At 44.5% G+C, this 23,590-nt stretch overlaps 1 protein-coding gene across 1 annotated transcript in view; it reads right to left on the bottom strand.

Moving 5' to 3' along the window:
• Positions 1 to 23,590, bottom strand: part of LOC124619441 (caseinolytic peptidase B protein homolog) — an 88,307-nt gene that overhangs the window by 31,847 nt on the left and 32,870 nt on the right. The window contains exons 4-5 of the mRNA XM_047145828.1: positions 12,594 to 12,820; positions 7,274 to 7,388 (exon numbers count right to left, since the gene is read on the bottom strand). Of these exons, the coding sequence (XP_047001784.1) occupies positions 7,274 to 7,388; positions 12,594 to 12,820 (342 nt within the window). The remainder of the gene's footprint in view (positions 1 to 7,273; positions 7,389 to 12,593; positions 12,821 to 23,590) is intronic.

The raw sequence follows: 23,590 nt of genomic DNA, 5'->3' as shown, positions 1-23,590 counted from the left end.
CTGCTGACAGACAGCAGCACAGAGATGATCAGAGGGAATGTAAGAACTAGTGGGCTGAGGTACAAGGGCTGCAGCTTTGGCAGCAGCATCAGCGGCCTCGTTTCCTGTCAGACCTACATAACCAGGAACCCACATAAACATCACAGTGGCTCCCCAAGAGTGAGCAAGTGACAGCTTTCCTGGGCATGTTACTGTAAGAGATGTACAGCGTACAGTACACAGAAGCTTTGATGGGCACAGAGAGAGTCGGAGCAGTTGACACAATGGAAAAGCCTATGTTGCGTTATGTACTGCATGGCCTAATACAGGGCGAAGAGCTCAGCTGTAAATACTGAGCAGTGTTCCAGCAGCCGATACCGAAAAGTGTCAGTACCAATGATGAAGGCACACCCAACACCACAGTCAATCCGAGAGCAATCAGTGTACAAGAAGGTATTATCGCGAAGTTCCGTGTGAAGTCTGTGAAACTGAAGGTGATAGAGTGAGACTGAAATAGTGTTCCCAAAAAGTGAATGAAGGCCAAGGTGAACATGGCTCGCCGCATGAAGCTAAGGTGGTGAAGGGTTAACACCAAAGGTGGCAAAAAGTTAAGCTGCCGGAGCAAGAGCTAAAAGCGAAGTCCAGAAGGTAACAGAGAAGAGAGATGTGCCCAATACTGGCAATCGAATAAGTCATCGAGGAGGGAGGCATAGGATGAGTGGCCATGCATGGCAGACAAATGGCATGCATATCTGCTGAGGAGAGAGTCACAGCAGTAGGACAGCAGTAGTTCACCAGCTTCTGCATACAGACTCTCAACTGGGCTAGTGTGAAAGGCAGCAGTGGTCAAATGGATGCCACAATGGTGGATAGATTAAAAAACTAAAAATCCGCCTCGATTGCGAAAAAAGCACCTAGCGTTAACCCAGGTTTCGGCGTAGATAACTACACCTTCTTCAGAACAACAATAAAACCCACAAGTGCCTAAGAAGACCTTTGTCAATGATTAAAAGAACACCATAGGTATACATTTATAAACGAAAATGAAAAGGAAAACACAAATAGTACATATGTACAAAGTCAAAACCACTACTTAACTTAGTAGTGTACGCTCCACCTCACACCGGCCTATGTTCGATGGACCAAGACCTGCCATAAACTTCAGCTACAAATGGTCACTCACTTACAAGCCCAACCCGCTACCTATGCACATGTGCAAGACAAGGGAAGTTACTCGAATGCGCATGTGCATACGAATCCGAGAAAGTTTATACATGGATCGGGCCTAAATAGCCCATATATTCCCAACTGTGGATCAATGTATATCAAAAATTGGAATGGATAGAATAAGTGACAAGCTAAATAGGAGATGAAACCTAAAAATAACCGCACACAGTTGCTTATGCTAGGAAAGAAACATATATGGAGCTACCTATGACAACAGGAGGAACTCTTACAAACTATACCTAAAGCCAGTAGTTAGCCGGGGTGGGGGTGGGGGGGAGGGGGGGGTGGCTGAGGGGACATAATCTAAAAGACATCGTGGTAATAAAGATATACAGATAAAACGTAAGGCGTTCTTCAAGGGGTTAAAATCACCTTCATCGTAAAAGGAAAATTAGGATAAAAAGAAAGAAGATGAACAGCTTGACCAACCGTGCTTGCCAGTCAGCGCACGCAAGTGAAAATCCACAGATCATCAGATTTACAAGTATGAAGAACAAATTAAAGGTGCGAAACCTTCAAAAAATTTTCTGTTTCTTAGTAGGAGTTGGTCGTTAAGGATATTGTCTTTAGCACGTTGCAGATGTTTAAAGATCTGCATTTCTTCCAAAACATCCAGTTTTAAGCCCTTAACCTCGGCATGAAGTAACTCGTTATTAACTGGAGGGCTCGGCGCATGAGCCATTTGCACAAGGTGTTCCGCCTAAGTAGAGCCCTTAGTACCGTCACCGCTTCTAGTAGGAATATGCTCTTTATACCTGAGACCCAGAGCTCATCCTGTTTGCCCGATGTAAAATTTTGGACAATCCCCACATGTAATTTTATATACTCCTGATTGGCAAAGTTTATTGCTCTTATTCTGCAAGGAGTGGATTAAATTCCTATGTAAACTATTGTTAGTAGAATAGGCAACTGAAATTATGGGCTCTGAGTAAACGCCCCAATTTGTAGCTTATATTGCCTATGTAAGGGATAGATATCGTTGCCACTTGTTTGTCATCTAATGTATTCCCTAGGGTGAAGACTTAATAGGTTAAGGGCTTAAAACTGGATGTTTTGGAAGAAATGCAGATCTTTAAGCATCTGCAACATGTTAAAGATAATATCCTTAATGACCAAATCCTACTAAGAAACAGAAAATTTTTTTGAATGTTTCGCACCTTTAATTTGTTCTTCATACTTGTAAATCTGATGATCTGGGAATTTTTACATGCGTGCGCTGACTGGCAAGCACGGTTGGTCAAGCTGATCATCTTCTTTCTTTTTATCCTCATTTTCCTATTACGACAAAGGTGATTTTAACCCCTTGAACACATTACGTTTTATCCCTATATCTTTATTACCATGATGTCTTTAGATTACGTCCCCTCAGCGCACCTCCCACCCCCCCCCCCCACCCCCCCCAGGCTAACTACTGGCTTTAGGTATAGTTTTTAAGAGTTCCTCCTGTTGTCATAGGTAGCTCCATATATGTTTCTTTCCTAGCATAAGCAACTGTGTGCGGTTATTTTTAGGTTTCATCTCCTATTTAGCTCATCATTTATTCTGTCCATTCCAATTTTTGATATACATTGATCCACGGTTGGGAGTATATGGGCTATTTAGCCCCGACCCATGTATAAACTTTCTCGTATTCATATGCACATGCGCATTTGAGTAACTTCCCTTGTCTTGCGCATGTGCATAGGTAGCGGGTTGGGCTTGTAAGTGAGTGACCATTTGTAGCTGCAGTTTATGGCGGGTCATGGTCCATCGAACATAGGCCGGTGTGTGGTGGAGCGTACACTATTAAGTTAAGTAGTGGTTTTGACTTTGTACATATGTACTATTTGTGTTTTCCTTTTCATTTTCGTTTATAAATGTATACCTATGGTGTTCTTTTAATCATTGACAAAGGTCTTCTTAGGCACTTGTGGGTTTTATTGTTGTTCTGAAGAAGGTGTAGTTATCTACGCCGAAACCTGGGTTAACACTAGGTGCTTTTTTCGCAATCGAGGCGGGTTTTTAGTTTTTTAATATATTAACCAACAATTGCTGACGTGCTGCGATGTTGAAGGTTCTTAAATGGTGGATAGTATTGAGATGGTGTAACATGGACGGACGACGTGCTGATGCATAAATGAATTACCTATACTCATGTTTTGAACGGATCTGCTAGGTAAGACACATGGGAGTATCCAGAAAGTTTCCTATTGAGCATGAGCCCCAGGAATTTTGTAGTTTCAACAAATGGAAGCACAACAGGTCAAAGACATACAGATGGTGGGAGAAACCAATTGTGCCGCCAGAAATTCATACAAACGGTTTTGTTAGTGGAAAAACGAAAGCCATTGTTGATGCTCCATGAATAAAGAGGATTGAGACCGCTAAAGACGCTGCTCAATGAGACAGGTCCCTGGAGAACTGCAATAGATGGCAAATTGTCAACAGAAAGAGAGCCAGAGATGCCCGGCTGGAGACAGGCCATTATAGGATTAATGGCAATAGCAAAGAGGACGACACTCATGATGGAGCCCTGAGGCACACTGTTCTCCTGGATAAAGGTGTCTAACAAGGCAGTATCTACATATACCCTGAAAAAAAGCCTTTTAAAAATTGGTGAAGGAAACAGGGCATCCAGCCAGGGAAGCCCCACGTGTAGACAGTTCGGAGGATACCAGTCCTCCAGCAGGTGTTGTAAGCTTTCTCCAAATTGATAAACATGGCCAAAGTCTCAGTTTTCCGCAGAAAAGCGCGCTCTAAATCCACACTGTGTAACAGTTAGTAAATTGCGACACGCGAGCCACCATACCAGCCAGGTATGAATCATACGTTCCATCACCTTGCAAACACAGCTGCTGAAAGAGATGGGGTGGTAGCTAGAAGGAAGGCATTTGTCCTTACTGGGCTTTGTTATGGGTATGACAGTGGCCTCAGGCCAGTGTCTGGGAAACATGCCCTCCACCCAGATGCTGCTGTACATATGAGGGGGAACGTGCTTGCCCACAAGAGAAAGGTGCTGCAACATCTGAATGTGAAAATCATCTCACCCTGGTGCGGAGCATCGAGATGAAGCGAGAGCATGATCTAGCTCCCTCATAGTAAAGGCGGCATTGTAGCACTTACTATTCTGGGAAGAGAAGGGTATCACCTGAGCCACCTCCGCTCATTTCTGATGGAGGTCGGCAGGGTGATAATGAGAGGAGCTCAAAACCTCTATGAAATGGCAGCCCAAGGCATTGGAGATAGCAATAGGATCCACTACGACATCATCTGCTACTGTCAGGATGGAAATTGGGAAATGGACATTGATCCCAGAGAGCCATCGCAGGTTGGCCCACATGATGGAAGAGGAAGTGGAACTGCTAAAAGAACTAGTGAGTGAAATCCAGTTAGCTTATTCGCTATAGGAAAGAGCAAAGCCTCCAGTTGGCTTTAGAAAGCTGCCATTTGGGTGAGCATGTAGGTGGGGTAGGAGTCAGCAATTGGATGGCAAGAGGGAAATGGTCGCTCGAGTACCATATGTGTCAGAGAGAATGGACCACTTGAGATGATGGGCAAGCTGGGCATTGCAGAAGGATAGGTCCACATGGGAATAGCTGTGAATGGAGTCTGAAAGGAACATGTGTGCTCCCGTGTTGAGGCAAATGACATTAAGTTGATTGAGAAGGTCAGCCACCAAGAGGGCACCTCACTGACCAGTTCTGGGCGAGTGCCAAAGGGTATAGTGTGCATTAAGGTCACCAAGCAGTAGAGGGGTGAGGGAGCGGCCCAGTAAGATGGAGTAAGTCTGCCCTGGTGACACTGAATGACGGAGGGATGTAAACGGTACAAAGGCAAAAGGTCAAGTGAGGAGGAAAAATGCAGACTGCAGCAGCGTGGAGCTGGGTAGTCAGGGAGATGGGGTGACAATGGACGTCATCCCGGATGAGCAGCATGACACCCGCATGAGATGGAATGCCTTCCTCTGGAGGAAGGACAAAGCGGACTGGGAAGAAATGTGAGAGCTCAAAGCAGTCGTGAGGACGCAATTTTGTTTCCTAGAGGCAGAGTACAGGTGGATGCTGTGATTCTAAGAGCAGACTTAAGTCTTCTTTGTTGGCTTGAAGGCGGCGAGCATTCCATTGGAGGAGAGTCATGACAAAGAAAAAATGAAAGGTTGTCACCCTGGCAGCTGTCAAGTGCCAGCCTTCGCAGACTCACTGCTACAGGGCACAGAGGCAGGAGGATCCTGCTGCATGAGGTCTGCAGAAGCATCGGCAGACTACTTCTGTCAGTTTGCGGAGTCCAGGGCAGAAAAACGGTTGGTGATGCGCTCCAGCGACACGGAGGTCAGCTGGGCGAGGGTATTGTATCGACACAGTCGAGGAGGATCTCTGGGTTGGCGAAGGAGAAGACTGTTTACCTTTGTTTAACTTCGTGGAGCCTTTCTGGTTTGCTAAGGAAGACTCAGATGTTTGTTGGCTGGAGGGATGTAGGAAGTCTTCATGGGAGTTTTCCTTTTGTACATTCTGCCAGCCTGTTTGGTAGCAGGTGACTTCACCCCATGAGGTGAAAGTTTGGTGGCTTGTTGCACTGCTGGATGATTTCACAACCATGGTGCTAAATTTAAGGTCACATGTCTGCATGGCCATGTCCTTCATGGAGCAAAATGTAGCTAGAACAGTACTGTAGGTGTCAAATGGTATCATGGAGGTTTTCCTACTAGCCAACAATTAAAAGTGACCGGGTAAGGCATTTTTTCCTTCACCCAGATCTCACAGACAGCCCTGTCATTGAGATACACAGGACAGTCTTGGGAGGAGATGGCATGGTCACTGTTGCATTTGATACAGCGGGGAGAAGGAGGCAGACAAACACCCTCGGGAGCATCCCTGCCACAGGTTACAGTTTTGGCAGGTGTTGACAGGACTCTATAGTGTGGTTGTAACGATGATACTGGTAGCAGAACATCGGGCTCAGAATGTACGGTTGTCCTGTGATATCATCATGGCCTGCTTTGACAGAAGCACCAATCTATCAAAATAAGAGTGCATGTGGGCGCTAAGCATGCGTCGACTTTTTTCATCACCCAAGCATGCAATGACCCCGATCACAGAGGTATGTTTCGATTTCTGCCTCAGTCAGCTCATTGAGCAGCCTAATGTAAATAACATCTTGGTAAGAATTAAGGGTTCGATGGGCCTCGACACAAGCGGGACAGCTGTGGAGGAGTGAAGCTGCAAGCAATTGTTGTGCTTGAGAATCAGAAGTTGTCTCCAAAAGCAAAGCACTATTTCGTAACTGAGAGCAGGATTTCATAGGACCAGCAATTGCATCAACACCTTTCTGAGTAATAAACAGATTTACCGTAGCACAGGACTGACCGTCTCCAGTATGTGAAACCACAAGGAACCGTGGTGCAGCAGGGAAGGTCTTTAAATTGTTAGACTCATTCTGTTTATGTTTGGTATACGTTGACTGAACATGATTGGCTCATTGCGAGTAAATCCCCCTCAATTGCCAGCATCTCCGATGGCATGCTCCTTCCAACTGTCCAACTGGAGGTCCCCCTCAGAAAGGGGTGCACCCACCTTACGTGATTATTCACACCTCAGGTCACACCTCCCGAACATTTGACAGAGGGACCAATCGGCAATGTAGGAAGGTAGCAGCTGAGGCAGTCACCCCTCCCTGGGTCTGGTCTACCAGTGGGTAAGTGTAAACCCTAACTGTCAACCCAGGGCCGGGAATTACAAGTTACTCAGTCACCTGTCATGTGTCAGATGTGTGGGCTTGCCTCCAGGAGCGCACAGGGAAGAAGAAGAAAAAGAGGAACCTCAAACACCGAAGTGGAGGAAGGATAGGAGAAAGGGAATGAAGAAAAGAAAGAAGGAATGAAAGACAGTGGAGAGACTGTTCTGATATTGGTGACTGAATATGCAGAACACATCACCAACAACATCCCAGACATGTTCCCCAAGGGAGGAGAAAAAGAATAGCAAGAGGATAGACATGCAGCACGGAAGAGAAAAGATGCTACAAAGACCCCGTGGTAGCCAAGCATGAACCCACCAAAAAGTGGTGAGACCCTGGGGGGAAAATACCATACCTGATGCAGTTGTGGTAATAGCACCTTCTTGGCCAACTATATGTTCCTTTAGACGCTGCTCTAAAGGGAACTTACGGCGTTCCTCAGCCTCTTTCTTCCTCTGTATCTCCTCCCACTAAAAAGAAAAATCAGTTTGAATACATGTACTGTGTTAGTCTTGCAAAGCAAGGAATCAAGGTACAGTTACAGCTAAAAATAACCAAATGTATTTTAAAGTGAGAACTCAACTGCATGTTTAAGTCAGGAAGATATCTATTTTTCAAGCTAAAGACAAAAGAAGAAGTGGACCAGGTTAAAAAATAATTTTATTGACCTATTCATCTTTTTATATGTCTTTCTTGTTTGTATCAATATTATTTAAGGACATGAATAGCTGATGGCTACAACAGCAGTTACCATTATGATTGTGTAGCAACTAAACACGATAGAAGTCCCACAAAGCTCTAGGAATGCTTTTCATGCCATGACAAGGGTACTCTCATAAAACCAACAAATATCAAACTGAAATGAAAATCCTATTAATCTTGATGAGGAACTCTTGTTCCTTAACCAATATTTCCATGATGAATGGCATGTCTGCTAAGATTAACACAATATTAGAATGACTCAAGAGACAACACTATGGATATGCTCAAAAGCATGCAACACTGCTTTTAAAACTTCAAGAATTTACATTAAAGAATGGAAAATCCAGGATGGAATAATGACAATATCACAAAGTAAACTGCAACCCACTTTTCTGCTTTCTATGTGGGTGTGACAACTAAGAAGCTGTCAGAACGCATGTATGGACACCAATAAACTATGGCCAAGAGACAGCTGGACTACCCAGTCACTGAATATGGTGCCTAACCCAGTGTGCAATGACTACTTCACAGCCTGCACCATCTGGTTCCTTCCTATCGACACCAACTTTTCTCAGCTGCACAGGTAGGGAACTATCCCTGCAATACATCCTATGTTCCCATAACCTCCCTGGCCTCAACCTTCACTATTCCCTGTCCTTCCTCTACCTACGCTCCTCCCACTCCAGCAACACACAGCCTTCTATTCCACCAATGCATCAGTTAGTCTTCTTCCCCTCCTCTACCTATCTCCTTTCCCGCGATCACTCCACTTCATTTCAGTATGTGCTTGGAACTATTGATTTCATCTCACTTAGGATTTGGTAGTAGAAGTATTAACAAGCAGATCGTGATCACTGCTCAGCCTCCCTAGCTTGAAGCGTCAAAACATGTATGTTTCTGAAGTGTGTTTTAGACTGTTGCTGAGAAGACTGTGTATCTTCTGACTGCTAATTTCAATGTGTTTCTCCTTAACGCTTTAGATATTTAAGGAATTTTGTGTAAGTTTATTCCTTAGGTAACGAGCTTCATAAACACACTTGGATAGTGACTGTGTGTATCATGTGGCTGCACAAGCTGTATTTAATCATACTGGAGCCGCAAATTATTGTCACCACCTGTTTGTTATGTTTACTGCCTTTAGACAGTTCTGTACATAGTATTTATTGAGTTCTTTTAAGGTCTTTGAGTGAACCATTACACTTTATTGCCTTGTCGATTAACCAGCTGTTTTGCCAGCATTCATGTTTGTAAGTTTCATTACAAATTAATTATCACCTCTTTTCTCTAGATTATTTCCAGGTATGCTTAAGTTCGCCAAGAGTACTGGGCTAGTCCTTTCTATAAATTATAATCATTTTTATGGTATTGTTACCTGGCTACAAAATGGTGCCCATTTTTTACGGGAGGGGCATTCATCTTTGTTTAATACCTGCCTTTACTTAGTATGTTTTGCCTTGTTTAGTTTACGAAAGGTTAATGTACCCTTCTGGTGTCTTAAGATAATTATTACACTGTGTTGTCTTGTTGTGTGAAACAGCATGATATTAACCCTGTAACTGCGGGTTTCCATAGCGATTTATCACAGTAGCTCTCCTGTAATGCGCTTAATTTGTCAGTGAAATAATTGCTGCTTTCCCTGCAATATCAGGGGCCTTTCCAACAGAAGGCTTATTGCATGGCTCTGTGATACATTTGGATGCACACCAGCTTAACTGTTTATTCTGATCTGAAATCTGAACAAAGTTGCCAGTGTTTTGACATTGTGCGGTCTTTCATCACTTAAAGGAAACTGGATCTTGTGACAGGACCTCCAATTTCAGTAAACATTCATGTGTGTGAAAATCTGTTTGTGTCTATGTTCTGGAGGGGCACAGCCTTTGTACTTGGGGTGACCATTTGTGAGGAGCCTTGAATTTTCTTGAGAGATAGGGGCGCATTGTCAGCCACTGGGTGGTTCGTTTAGAAGCAGTGTTTGTTGTATGCTTTCCTGCCTGTTAAGATGCCCCTTTATTAGTAATTTCCTCTAACCCAAACATTTATGTTTCCTAATTCGTTTAGTGCATCAAACCATTCTCAGGACTGAAGACCATAACAACAACAACTACAACAATAATTCGTTTAGATAAGTACTGATATGTCTGAATAACCTGTTCTGAAACCAGAGTTAATGATTTCTAGTAACTTTTCTTAAAGCTAGCACTGAAATTTGTTTATTTGTTCAAACAACAAGGATTAATATTATTGTTGTTTACTGTAAAGTAGGCATTTGGGAGACACTTTAATATTTAGTTCCAAACAAGGATTAATATTTTTATAAATGACAATTAATTGAAACCCTCAGCTGCCAACAGGTGTTGTTGATATACCTCGATGGGGAGAGCTGATAATGTGTGCCCTGACCGGGACTCGAACCAGGGATCTCCTGCTTACATGGCAGATGCTCTATCCATCTGAGCAGCTGAGGGTTTCAATTAATTATTTATTCTAGAGAAGCTGCATGGTCATCAATGGTACCTGTTCTTTCGAGAACAGTTACTATCTTCATATAAAATATTTTTATAATTTACTGTAAAGCAGGCTTTTGGGTGATACACTAACATTTGATCCCAAACAGAGTTATTGTCTTTTATAATTTTTTCAAAGGAAAAATCACTGTTCTGCATTAACCTGCCAGGATAAAAGTTTATTAAATGCAATTAAAAATTAGTTGGGTCATGAATGATGTTCGGTGTCGCGTTGTATCAGTCCTGATCCCAAGGCAACCAGGCATGGAGGCCTGATATCAGCTACGAAAACAGAGAGCTGAATGGCAGATTTAAATGGCACACCATCCATAATGACAGACAAATGCAGAACAAATTCAAAACCAGCATAATACCAACTATGCAAGATGCATTCAATGAATGCGAAAGTAATATCTTACTTGATGAGTTGTCAAGGCAAAGTCATAAAAAGCATTAATCCTGTGTATAACTGGCTAGTGCAACAGTCATCTGTCTAGATACTTGTTGGTTGTGGCGGCACCCAAACAGAAGATGATAAAATCAAGGCTGAAATACTAAATTCAGCCTCTCAAAAGCTGCTCCAACAAAGAAGATCACATTGCAGCTCCTACTTTGGTCAGTTACACAGATATGAAACCATCAGTTAGAGAAAAAAAATGAACATAGTACTGAATATGAGCATAACTAACTCAACAGAGGAAAGGGTGCTGGATCTTGTGGGGTGCATGAAAGATTGTGTATCGAATACTGCATGTACAAGAAATTTTTTCACTTCAACTGTGTATCACTACAGTGACAAAATGTGCCATGTAACTGGAAAAAAGTACACATCTTTCCAATCCAGAAGTGTGGCGGAAAAGCAGCACAGAACTACAGATCTATTTCACTGATATCATTAAGTTGTGGAATTACACAAGTTATTTTGTGTGCATGATATTACTGCAGACTGAACAACTCAACTGTAGAAATTAATAAATTTTTGCAAGCACTAAACATGTTCTGCTTGTTCACAACATTCAGAACACAGAAGGTAATTCAACTCAGATTGATGCTATATTTCTTGGCTTCCAGAAAGATTTCGATTGAAGACTTCTTACTGAGCAAACAGAAACACGTAAATTGTTCTTAACTGAGAGACAGTTTCAAATGAAAGTAGTGTCAAATACCTAAGGTTAGTGTGACAGGACTGCTATTGTGCATAATACATATAAATCAACCACCAGGTAAGATGGATAGCTCACAGAGGCAAACCACAGATTTCATTACTTACAGGGATGTAACATCAATAGAAAATTGTTATGAACTGCAAGGAGACTTTAAGGTGACTAGCACATGGTGCAAATATGTAAATTAGTCTGAACATAAATAAAAGTAATAAAATGTGTGTAAAGATGTACAAAGACCTGGTAATGTCTCACAACATGATCGGAAATCAATCACAGCCATCAACTATAGAAGACTATCTTGCCATTGTGATTCAAGTAGGAAAATCCAGATAAATCCAGCTGTTATGCCAGCAGATACCCCACTCAGATATATCGGAAGAATCCTAAGTGTAGTTCACACCTGACTGAGGTAGATTATAGATTATAAGTTTTATTTGAGCAATTCTGGAGTGTTATTTCATGACCTGGAATCCTTAGAACGTCGGATCGGTTGAACAGGAAGTGAAGACAGAGAGAGAGAGAGAGAGAGAGAGAGAGAGAGAGAGAGAGAGAGAGAGAATTCAAGTATTGTCTTTTATAGGATACATACATTTCATTCGTGCCATTTTAATGCTATGCAATTATTTCATGAATAATCATATTTGTGGTAAAACACACACCTTCAATTTCTTTTACTTTGTTCTGCCAAGTTGTTTTAACTCAACATTGCTTCGCCTTCATTACAACCTTAAATTCATCTGAAAGGCACCCAAGTACTTGTCTTGACTGTAGAACAGATCAACACAAACTAAATTACTGACAGCCGGAAAGCAATTTCTGCAGGATGATTCTCTGTGACACCGTATAGTGACCGGAATCAAACAAAACCACAAACAATTCAAGAACCAGTGGAGACTGGACACCACAAGCCACCAAAGGGTAACAGGTGGACAATGTGAGACAATGGAGACGGCATGACAAAATAAAAAGTCCAGTGGACAAACCAAGATCAAAAACTATGATGCTGTCAATTCAGAACCATCACAACGATGCATAGTGAGACCAATACAAGTGCTGGGAAATCACATTGATTGTGGGGCTGCTGCATTGCTGGCTTTCAAGGGAAGCCATGCGTGCAGATGGGCGGGCACATGGGCCACGTCTAGAAGGTGTCACTTGTAGCAGTGAATCAACACTTGCAGATACAGTCTTGCCGCCTGGCGACTGTCGTCAGCAATTTCCACGTCATCCATTGGGCCTTCAAATGCATCAGGCTGGGACACCAGGCACACGGCATGAAAGCTATTAACTTGTATTCACTAACCTTGGCAGCATGTGTCTCGAGGACATTGCGCATCTGCTGTGTACGAGCATAGGCAGCTGGTGGGTGTCCTCGGTCATTCTCCTGCGTGGGGTCGGCACCATGCTGCAGCAGTAGCTCCACAAGCTCCTGACTATCAGCCAAGACGGCATAATGCAATGCAGTGAAGCCACGGAATGAGGCTCGGTTACTCAGCATGTCATTGAATTCATCCTCTCGCTTTGCAAGCACTAGGCACAGATATGGAATTCAATTAATAGTAAGCAACTGTTGTTCAACATTATTCATAAAATGAAGAACTGAAAGAATTTTATCAATTGCAAGGTACAGCTTTATATTTTAAGTGAAAAGACAAAAAATAGTAATTATTTGTTTCATAACATACACTTACTAATAATCTGATTATGGTAAATGAGATACAACAAAAATTAGTAACATCACTCACTCATATAAAACTTTAGGCTAAAGAGATTGAGTAGTGGTTTAAAATTAATAGTTTTATTGATGAGAACGAACATTTATATTTATATACTATGAGTAATGATCAATGACATTCTTCTTAAATGAAGAATTTGACCTTCATGAACATTCCATAATAAGTGCCTGCTGCCTCTTATTACACAAATTCAAGCATCATTTTGATCATTTGCTAAACAAATTGGAACACTGCATTGAAAAGTGTATCATTTCTATGGTGGAGTCTTAGGCAGTTTCTTTTTCAGTAGACGATTATCAAGAGGGAGCACGCAATTACCTTAATTGAACAATCAACATGATTTTTGTGAATAGTTTTGATATGCTGTATAAAAGGATTATTTCACAGATGTATGGTAGAGTATTATTGAAAGTTCCAGGTTTTTAGATAATGAAAATCGGGATTCTTTTGGATGTATAGCACACACAACTTTTCTGATTGTTTTCTAGAGTATAGGTAAGTGTCCTCAAAAAACAATGCCAATGATGAAAAGTAACAATCATGTGCAATTTCCCATGAGTCCATTCCAGTGGCATTGGATAATACTTGCACTGCAAAAGTAAACCTACATATTCATGAGGTAGGTAATCAGTATCAGTTGGCTTCTTATCTAATAGTCCTGGAAATCTGGTAAATCCCACTTCTGCTATATCATTATCTTTACAGCTTAAGTTAATCTTCTTACAGTTCCACTTTCATGTCTTGAACTGTTCCATTTGCATTTCTGAAGTGTTTCAAGTCAACCTGTTTATCTGGAATCCTGTTTCTAAGTGTATTAATGATGCAGTCAGTTTTTTTTCTGCTTGACAATTTTCAGTTACTGTAGATGTATCATTTGCTAACAGAACACATTAAGAGTTGACGTATTAAAATAAGACAAAGAGGGTAGGACCAAGACTAGCGCACTGAGGAACACCTTGTGTTACTGTACTTAATTTTGAAGGATAATTTACTCACCTGTCTAGTATACTGGTATACTATACCACACTGTCCCTAACCCATACTTATCAGTTTTATGGATCAGCAGAGTGTGGATTACTGGGGCAAAATCTTGTGTGAGGATGGAGAAGATTTCTGGATTTCTGCTACTTTGTTATCCTTGTATAGTGATGCACTATTTTTCTCAATGATTTTATTACTCATGTTTTTTCCTTACTGGAAACCAAACTGGTATTCCAAAATAATTTTCTACACAAAAATCTGATATCTGGGTAGCATCTATCTTCTCACATACTTTTGACAAGACAGGAAGAAAGATACGGTGATAATTACCAATATCTTCCTTGCCCATTTCTTGTCAAGTTGTTTTATTGCTGCATATTTTAATGTTGTTGTTGTACTTATTGCTGTTTTTGAGTGGGCCTCTGTAAGAAGATTGGTTTGATGCAGCGGTCCATGCTAGGCTATATTTTGTCTTTTTTTCTTTTTTTTTTTTTTTCAGGGCGCACAACTACAGTGGTTATTAGCACCCAGACTAAATTATGAATGCACTGCGAGGCACAATGTTAAAACAGCAACTAAAAAGGACAACACTATAAAAGGCACATTAACAAGCAAGGGATTAAAGGGAAACAGCATAATAAAATTTCCTTAGACAGGTTCATCAAGTGGATAAAACGAAGAACGCGAGGAGCTGCTCCTGGGTCACCTGCTAAAATTTCATCCAGAGTACATGGCAGGCCAAGATCAATGCGCAGTGTATTAAAATTCGGACACCACGTTAAAATGTGGCGTACCGTCAGCAATTGCCCACATGGACAGAACGGCGCCGGCGCAGCCGTAAGCAGATCGCGGTGGCTGAACCGGCAGTGTCCAATCCGTAACCGGGCCAAAATGATCTCCTCCCGCCGAGAAGGGCGTGAAGAGGTCGTCCAAGCCGTGGGGAGAGTTTCAAGGCCCAAAGCTTGTTTTCAGTAAATGTACACCAATTGGCATGCCACAGCGATAAAATGCACTGACAAATGACCCTGCTAAAATCAGATGAAGGCACACAACAAGAAGCTGGCCGAGGCTGGAGAACCGCAGCCTTGGGCACGAAACGGTGAACCGGATACGGATCACTGAGGAACTGGATGGCGCTCACTGAATCCGAGCAGATGACATAAGAAGAACATCGGTGGCGGCGGATGTAAAGAACAACCTGATAGAGGGCAAATAGCTCAGCTGTGAAGACCGAAAAATGGCCATGGAGTTGGTATTTGAAACTGTGTGCCTTGACAATAAAAGAACACCCGACACCGTCATCGGTCTTAACGCCATCCGTATAAATGAAGATCATATTAATGAACTTCGAACGAAGTTCGATAAACCATGAGCGGTATACCGAAGCTGGGGTAACCTCCTTTGGGAGCGAGCTGAGGTCAAGGTGAACGTGAACCTGAGCCATGAGCCAAGGTGGCGTTTGGCTCTCGCCCACTCTAAAGGTTGCAGGGAGGGGAAAATCAAGTTGCTGAAGGAGGTGACGAAAGTGAACTCCAGGGGGTATCAGGGCAGATACATACAACCCGTATTGACAGTTGAGAGAGTTGTCAAAAAAGGAACGATAAGATGGGTGGTCGGTCATTGATAATAGCCGACAGGCATACCGACAAAGCAGTATATCGCACTGGTAGGTTAGTGGCAATTCACCGGCTTCAGGATGAAGACTCTTGACGGGACTAGTATAGAGCGCTCTGATTGCAAGACGTAACACCCGATGTTGTATAGAGTTGAGGCGGCGTAAGATGGATGGCCGTGCAGAGGAGTATACAAAGCTCCCATAAGCCAGCTTTGAGCGGACGATCGACCGATACAGGCGAAGTAGGACGGTTCAATCCGCTCCCCACGACATACCGCTGAGAACACGGAGGACATTTAGGGAATGGGTACAACGGGCAGCCAAATATGACACATGTGGAGACCAGCTAAGTTTCCTGTCAAATGTAAGACCTAAAAATTTTGTTGTCTCCACGAATACGAGAGCAACGGGACCGAGATGTAAGGACGGTGGGAGAAACTCTTTGTAGCGCCAGAAGTTAATACAGACCGTCTTCTCGGCACAAAAACGGAAGAAATTTGTGACACTCCAGGAGTAAAGACTGTTAAGACAACGCTGAAGACAGCGCTCCAGGAAACATGTACGCTGCACGCTGCAGTAGATGGTAAAAGAGTCCATGGAAAGGGAGCCTGATACATCAGCTGGGAGGCAATCCACTATTGGATTGATCGCTATGGTGAAGAGAGTGACGCTCAAAACTGAGCCCTGTGGCACCCCATTCTCCTGGCGAAAGGTGTCGGACAGGACAGAACCTACATGTACCCTGAACTTTCGATCCATTAAAAATGCACAAATGAAAAGAGGGAGGTGACCATGACGGCCCCATGTATGCATGGTGCGGAGAATGCCAGCACTCCAACAGGTGTCGTAAGCCTTCTCCAAATCAAAGAACACAGCCACTGTCTGGCACTTCCGCAAGAAGTTATTCATAATGAAGGTCGACAAGGTAACCAGATGGTCAACAGCAGAGCGGCGCATGCTAAATCCACATTGTACATTGGTAAGGAGGCGTCAAGATTCGAGCAGCCAAACCAAATGAGAGTTAACTATTCGTTCCAGCACTTTACAGACGGGTCAATAGATTTGCGCCAGCATATGGGAACATGACCTTCAATCCAGATGCGATTGTAAGTACGAAGAAGGAAACCTTTATCCGCAGGAGAATGGTTCTTCAGCATCTGAATATGAACAGAATCAGGCCCTGGAGCGGAGGACCGTGACCGGGCAAGTGCATTTTCGAGTTCCCGCATGGTGAAAGGGACATTATAACTTTCACGATTCGAGGAGCGGAAGTTAGGTGGCCTTGCCTCCTCTACCTGTTTTCGGGGAAGGAAGGCAAGGTGGTAATGAGCAGAGCTTGAAACCTCTGCGAAAAATCAGCCGAAGGCATGGGAGACATTCTCAGGGGCCACAAGGACGTCATTTGCGACCATCAAGCCAGAAACTGGTGAGTGGACCTTAGTACCAGATAGCCGGCGCAGGGTACCCCAGACAACAGAAGGAGTAAAAGTGTTGAAGGAGCTTTTGAAAGAAGCCCAGCTGGCTTTCTTGCTTTCTTTAATAACACGATGACACTGCGCACGTGATCGTTTATAATTAATACAATTTGCCATCGTATGGTGGCATTTAAAGGTGCGTAAAGCACGTCATTGAGCACGTATAGCATCTCTACATGCTGCGGTCCACCAGGGGACTGGTACGCGACGTGGAGAAGAAGTAGTATGAGGGATGGAATATTCAGCAGCAGTGAGAATGACTTCCGTGAGGTGTGCGACCTGACTATTGCAGCTTGTGAAGTTTTGATCCTGAAATGTCGCCCTGGAATAGAAGAGTCCCCAGTCTGCTTTGGAGATGTTGCAACTAGTTGAGCATGGAGATGGAGTATGATGCAGGAGATGGATAACACAAGGGAAGTGGTCGCTCGAATACGTATCAGAAAGAGTGTACCACTCAAACCGACGTGCAAGTTGGGTAGTACATATAGAGAGGTCTAAATGGGAATAGGTGTGAGTTGTGTCTGAAAGAAAAGTAGAGGCGCCAGTATTGAGGCAGACAAGATTGAGGTGGTTGAAAAGGTCTGCTAACAGGGAGCCTCTCGGGCAGGATGCTGGAGAGCCCCAAAGGGGATGGTGGGCATTGAAGTCTCCAGTCAACAAAAATGGTGCAGGTAGCTGAGCAATAATATGCATCATGTCTGCCCTAGTAATGGCAGACGACGATGGAGTGTAAACAGTACAAATGGAAAATGTGAAAGTGGGGAGAGTAATTCGAACGGTAACTGCCTGGATATCGGTGTGCAATGTGATGGGATCATAGTAGATATCATCCCGGACCAGCAACATAACCCCTCCATGAGCCGGAATACCTGCCACAAGGGGTAGGTCAAAACACACAGAGGTATAGTGTGCCAAGTCAATATGATCGCATGGGTGTAGCTTCGTTTCCTGGAGAGCTACTAGGAGCGGCCAGTGCAAGCATGGCAGCAACTTTAAGTCCTCTCAGTTGGAGCGAATGTCGTGAATATTCCAATGAAGAAGTGCCATCATGCGAAGAAAAAGAAACAGGAGAAGCAAGAAGGGGTCACCTCGAAGGCCGCTGGGGGCCTGGCTTCGAACGAGCACTGCTGCTGCTATCAATAGGCGGAGAGTCATCGTCCATTTTCTCAATAGGTTCGTCGGCCACCATGTTAAGATGGTCGGGAGGGGGAGCTTCCTCCGCCGGTGAACAGCCAGATGTTTGGCGACCAGTGGTGTGGCCAGGCGAAATGGATGACGGCCTGGGGCGGCAACTGCTGGGTGGCGCAGGTGAAGAAACACGCCGTGGTGGAGAAGGAGAACTTTTCTTCCTATGAGCCTTCTTGGAAGGTCATTTAGTTAAAGTACTGGTCAATGGCTAGGAGCTTGGGGTATGTACGAAGTCTTCACGAGACGGTTCCTCCTTGAAGGCCAGTGCATCTGACTTCTGGGTCTTAGTCTTGGCAGAAGCTGATGAAGGTGCTTGTGTCTTAGGGGTGATGGGAGGAAGAGGAGATGTTGACCGGGCGATCTTAGCACTGGCCGAATGGACGAACGTAGCGCTAAAGGTCAGATCGCATGTCTGCATCGATACCTCCCTGGTAGGCCGAGGAGAGGCGAGGACGGTACTGTATTTCCCCGCTGGGAGCAGCGTGGGCTTCCTACTAGCAAAAAGCTTGCGAGCAGCTGAGGTGGACACTCTCTCTTTGAGCCGAATTTCCTGTATACAGCGTTCATCCTTGTAGATGGGACAGTTGCGAGAGGACGCTGCATGGTCACCCTGACAGTTCACGCAACGAGGAGACGGAGGTGGAAAGGCACCCTCATGGGCGTCCCTGTCACAAGTGACGCATTTAGACGCATTAGAACAAGACTGGTGGGTGTGGTTAAAATGCTGACACTGGTAGCAGCACGTAGGTGTCGGGACATAGCGGCGAACAGAAATAACCTCATAGCCCGCTTTGATGCGCGACAGCAGCTGAACACTATTAAAGGTCAAGAAAAGTGTCCGGGTCGGTACAAGGTCATTGTCGACATTTTCCATGACCCTAAGGACAGCCATCATGCCCTGCTTAGCGAGAAAAGGCTGAATCTCCTCGTCAGTCAATCCGTCGAGTGATCTAGTAGATACCACACCACGCGACGAATTCAAAGTGCGGTGAGCCTCCACCCAGACAGGGAACGTGAACAGGAGTGTGGCCCGAAGGAGTTTTTGTGCCTGAAAGGCGCTTTCAGTTTCCAACAACAAGGTACTGTTACGCATCCTGGTACAAGACTTGACAGGTCCGGCTATGGCATCTACGCCCTTCTGAATAACTGAATAACAAAAGGGTTGACAGATGAAAAATCTTTTCCATCCTCAGATCTAGAAACTACAAGGAACTTTGGGGCAGGCAGTAGTACTTTTGTCACTACTGGCTGGTCAAGTTTCCGTTTTTGGGCAGAAGTCGAGAGAGATGAAGAAGAAGAAGAAGAAAAAGAAGAAGAGAAATCCATTGCAGAGGAATTCCCCATGATTGGCAGCGTCTCTGATGGCGCGCTCCTTTCTTGTGGGGAGCCTCTCAGAAGGCGCTCCCACCTTAGGTGAATGTTTACACCGCAGGTCACACCTCCCGAGAAATGGACAGAGGGACCAATCGGCATGGTCAGAAGATGTCAGCCAGCTCGGGCAATCACCTCTCCCCGGGCCTGGCCTTTACAGGGGGTACACATGGGCCCTACTTGTCTACCCAGAGCGGGGAATTACGCTTTACCCCATCACTGGCTACACGTGCGAACATATGGGTCGGCCTTCAGGCACGCACAGGGATGAAAGAAGAATAGGGGAAAAAAAAGGGAGACAGGGAGAGAGGGAGAGAAAGGATAGACTGTCTCAAACGCCAAGGCAGAGACCATAGGGTGGACAAGAAGGCAAGGGGAAGAAGGCAAGGGGAAGAAGGCAAGGGGAAGAAGGCAAGGGGAAGAAGGCAAGGGGAAGAAGGCAAGGGGAAGAAGGCAAGGCAAAAAGTAAGGAAGACAGTGAGAGAGGGAGAAGGACAAAGAAAGGAAACAAACAAAGGAAGGAAGAAACAAGAATAAGTGAAAAACCAAAATGACCACAAATGTAAGTCGTTGAACCACCCATCTCCGGATGCAGGCGCAAACTACCCCTTGAGGGGGAGGGACTCCTTTTAGTCGCCTCTTACGACAGGCAGGAATACCTCGGGCCTATTCTTACCCCGGGCCCATAGGGGGGCTAGGCTATCCTGTGCAAGCCACTTCACCTCTGGAAAACTACAGCAACCTACAACTAACTTCAGGAAGTGTGGTGGAATTTATGTTATTTTCTTGAGTTTGTTATTGGGGGGAGGGGGTAGTTAATTTGCCACTTGTAGAGTAATAAAATGGAATAACACAAAATGAAGAGTGTGATACAGGCCATACTGTAGCAACCGATACTAAGTCCTGATGTAAACACAAACTTTCACAACTGAATAGGCACACATTGTAACAATATTAGTCAATGGAATTAATGAAACCTGAGATACCTGGAACTAAATATTAATCAAATACAGTAAAAATTATGATGAAATATTGTTTTCATCTGAAAATATATGTTACAAATGTTAAAACTTGTATTTACAAAAGTCGTACACAGAAATCTGCTTTTAATTATTGTTCAACTATGTGTAAAGATCCAGGATTTATGTTAGTATCAAAATTAAACCCACATTTAAAAAGTTATAAACATTTCAAAATCAAACATTATTATGAAAATATATTTCATGTATTTTGATAAAGATAACTATGATATGTTGGTATGTTAATTATACTGAAAACATCAGAACAAATTATAAGTTCAAATTCTGTTACTTCTGAAACACATTTCAACTTGTAATTGTAAACTGTAAAATTACTATCTGAAACAATTAATGCTTTTATATTCTGACTGTTAAACTATACACACGGACCAGGGCAGTAGCCCTGACATAGCTAGTATTGTCTCAGATTTTGTAGAGCCAATCTTATGTCATCTTTGTAGAACAAATAAATAAGTTATTAAGCTCATTTTAGTTTCAGATACATCATTTATTAGAATTCGTTAACTGATGTTTCAATCCTAATCTTACAGAGAGCTTAACACTTTCTTACAGGTGGAGATATCTGAAGCGATGAGAGAGACACCCAAATTACGATCATCAGGAAACAGAAAGTGAAGTATCTATTCTTGGGAGACACAAAAGAGAGATATATTTTATATTTCCCCTCCACCTATGCAGAAGGCAGAATCACAGTTATATCCTTAATTATCTGGTGGCTGTTGAGAGAATCACTGCATACAAGAGCTTCTTGAATGGAGCTAATTTTGATTTATATGAAGGTTCTAACAGAGCTAAGCTCACCACACAAAGTATTAGTCACCCTTTGTCCACACACAGATGAATCGTTATTGAGCCTTTGCAGATGATGCAAAAATCAAGTCAGGTGCTCAACCGTGCACTCACTGCACTACATGATCATAAGGCAGTGGTGATCAGCAAGACATCTGTGTATCAAGTGAACTCTGTGTGTAAACATGCGTAAAAGCAAGGATGTGACAGAGCAGTAACAAGGGGCAACCGTGTTTGGCCATGCCTATGGCCTTACAGTGTGTGACGTTACTGGATTTGTTGGTGTTTCAAGGTGGTGGTGGTGGTGGTGGTGGTGGTGGTGGTGGTGGTGGCGGTGGTGGTGGTGGTTGTTGGGATGTTTAAGGGGGACTAAACAGCAAAGGTCATCAGTCCCCCATTCCAAAAACAGGCGAGCAGAAAATCGGCGAAGCAGGTAAAAACCAAAGGGGGGAGGAGACGCCCCCCAGGCGCTAAAAGAACACAAATGCAGCAACAAACACTACAGACAAGAAGAGTACAGAGGAACACCAGACAGAAAGGAACAGAAGAAAATAAGACGGCCGGAGACTGGTTGACTGACCACAAGAACAAAAAAAAGGGAAAGAGTCAACCATCCGACGACACACCAAAAACGCAACAAATATGGAGAGACGTGAGGACAAAAGACACAGAAAGGGAAAGGTGCAGGACCGCCCTAAATTGAACCATAAAAAGTACTGCCATGGATAAAATTTAAAACGTTGTCAGCCATGGAGGCATCGTCACATAAAACCAAAGGCAAAGTGCCTGGGAGATTAAAAGACTGCCGGAGGGTGCGCAGTCGGGGACACTCCAGCAAAATGTGGGCGACCGTCAGCCGGAACCCACACCGACACAGGGGCGTATCCTCCTGACGCAAAAGATGGCCGTGCGTCAGGTAGGTATGGCCGATGCGGAGCCGACACAGGATTACAGAGTCCCTGCGAGAAGCCCGCAGGGAGGAGCGCCACACATCGGTCGTCTCCTTGACAGCCCGCAGTTTCTTCAGGGATGTCATGCCACGCCACTCAGCAGTCCACATCCCAAGCACCTTATGGCGCAACACCAGCTGCTGATCGAGAGCCGTGAGGCCGATTTCCAAAGCTGGGGCGTCGATCGCCCCTTTGGCCAGCCTGTCGACAAGTTCGCTCCCCGGGATGCCAACGTGACCTGGCGTCCAAATAAAGACCACCGAACGACCAGAGCGGGTAATGGCGGAAACAGACTCCTGAATAGACGACACCAGAGGAGAAGAGGTATAGCAGCGGTCGATGGCCTGGAGGCTGCTCAGGGAGTCACTGCAGATGACGATGGACGTATCTGAGCAGGAACGCATATGCTCAAGAGCGCGGGCAATATGGCCACCAGCTCTGCAGTAAAAATACTGCAGCCAGCCGGCAAGGAGCGCTGTTCAACATGGGCAGCATGAGCAAAAGTGTAGGCAGTGCGACCATCAACCAGGAAACCATCAGTGAAGACAGTCTCACAGCCCGAGGAGCGCAAGAAAACGACAATGGAGGGCCACAGGCGGAACCGAGTCCTTGGGTCCCTGTGCCAAGTCCAGACGGACGGACAGCTGGGGCAAACACCAGGGAGGCGTAGGTGCACAGACCCGGAAGGGAGGCAGAAGAGGGAATGACCCCAGTTCAGACAGCAGGGACTGGACGCGGACAGCTATGGAAAGCCCAGACCTAGGTCGCCATTCGGGCAGATGGAGGACCATGGCAGGGAATAGCAGGCGATGATTGGGATGGCCCGGTGAGCAATGCACGTGGACAGCATAGTCGGCGAGCAGTCGATGGCAGCGAATACGCAGTGGGGGAACCCCGGCCTCCACCAGTAGACTATCCACGGGGCTCGTATGAAAAGCGCCAGTGGCAAGCCGAACCCCACAGTGGTGTATAAGGGTGATGCAGACCCATAGGCCAGGCTCCCATAATCAAGCCGGGACTGCACAAGGGCTCTGTACAATCACAGCAGCGTGCAGCGATCTGCACCTCAAGACGTGTGGCTAAGGCAGCGGAGGGCGTTGAGGTGCCGCCAGCATTTTTGCTTCAGCTGAGTAATATGAGGAACCCATGTGAGCC

Source organism: Schistocerca americana, chromosome 6 (genome assembly GCF_021461395.2).
Source record: "Schistocerca americana isolate TAMUIC-IGC-003095 chromosome 6, iqSchAmer2.1, whole genome shotgun sequence".
Taxonomy (NCBI): Eukaryota; Metazoa; Arthropoda; class Insecta; order Orthoptera; family Acrididae; genus Schistocerca; species Schistocerca americana.
Note: the sequence above shows the minus strand (reverse complement) of the source record. Positions and strands in the feature narration are given on the sequence as shown.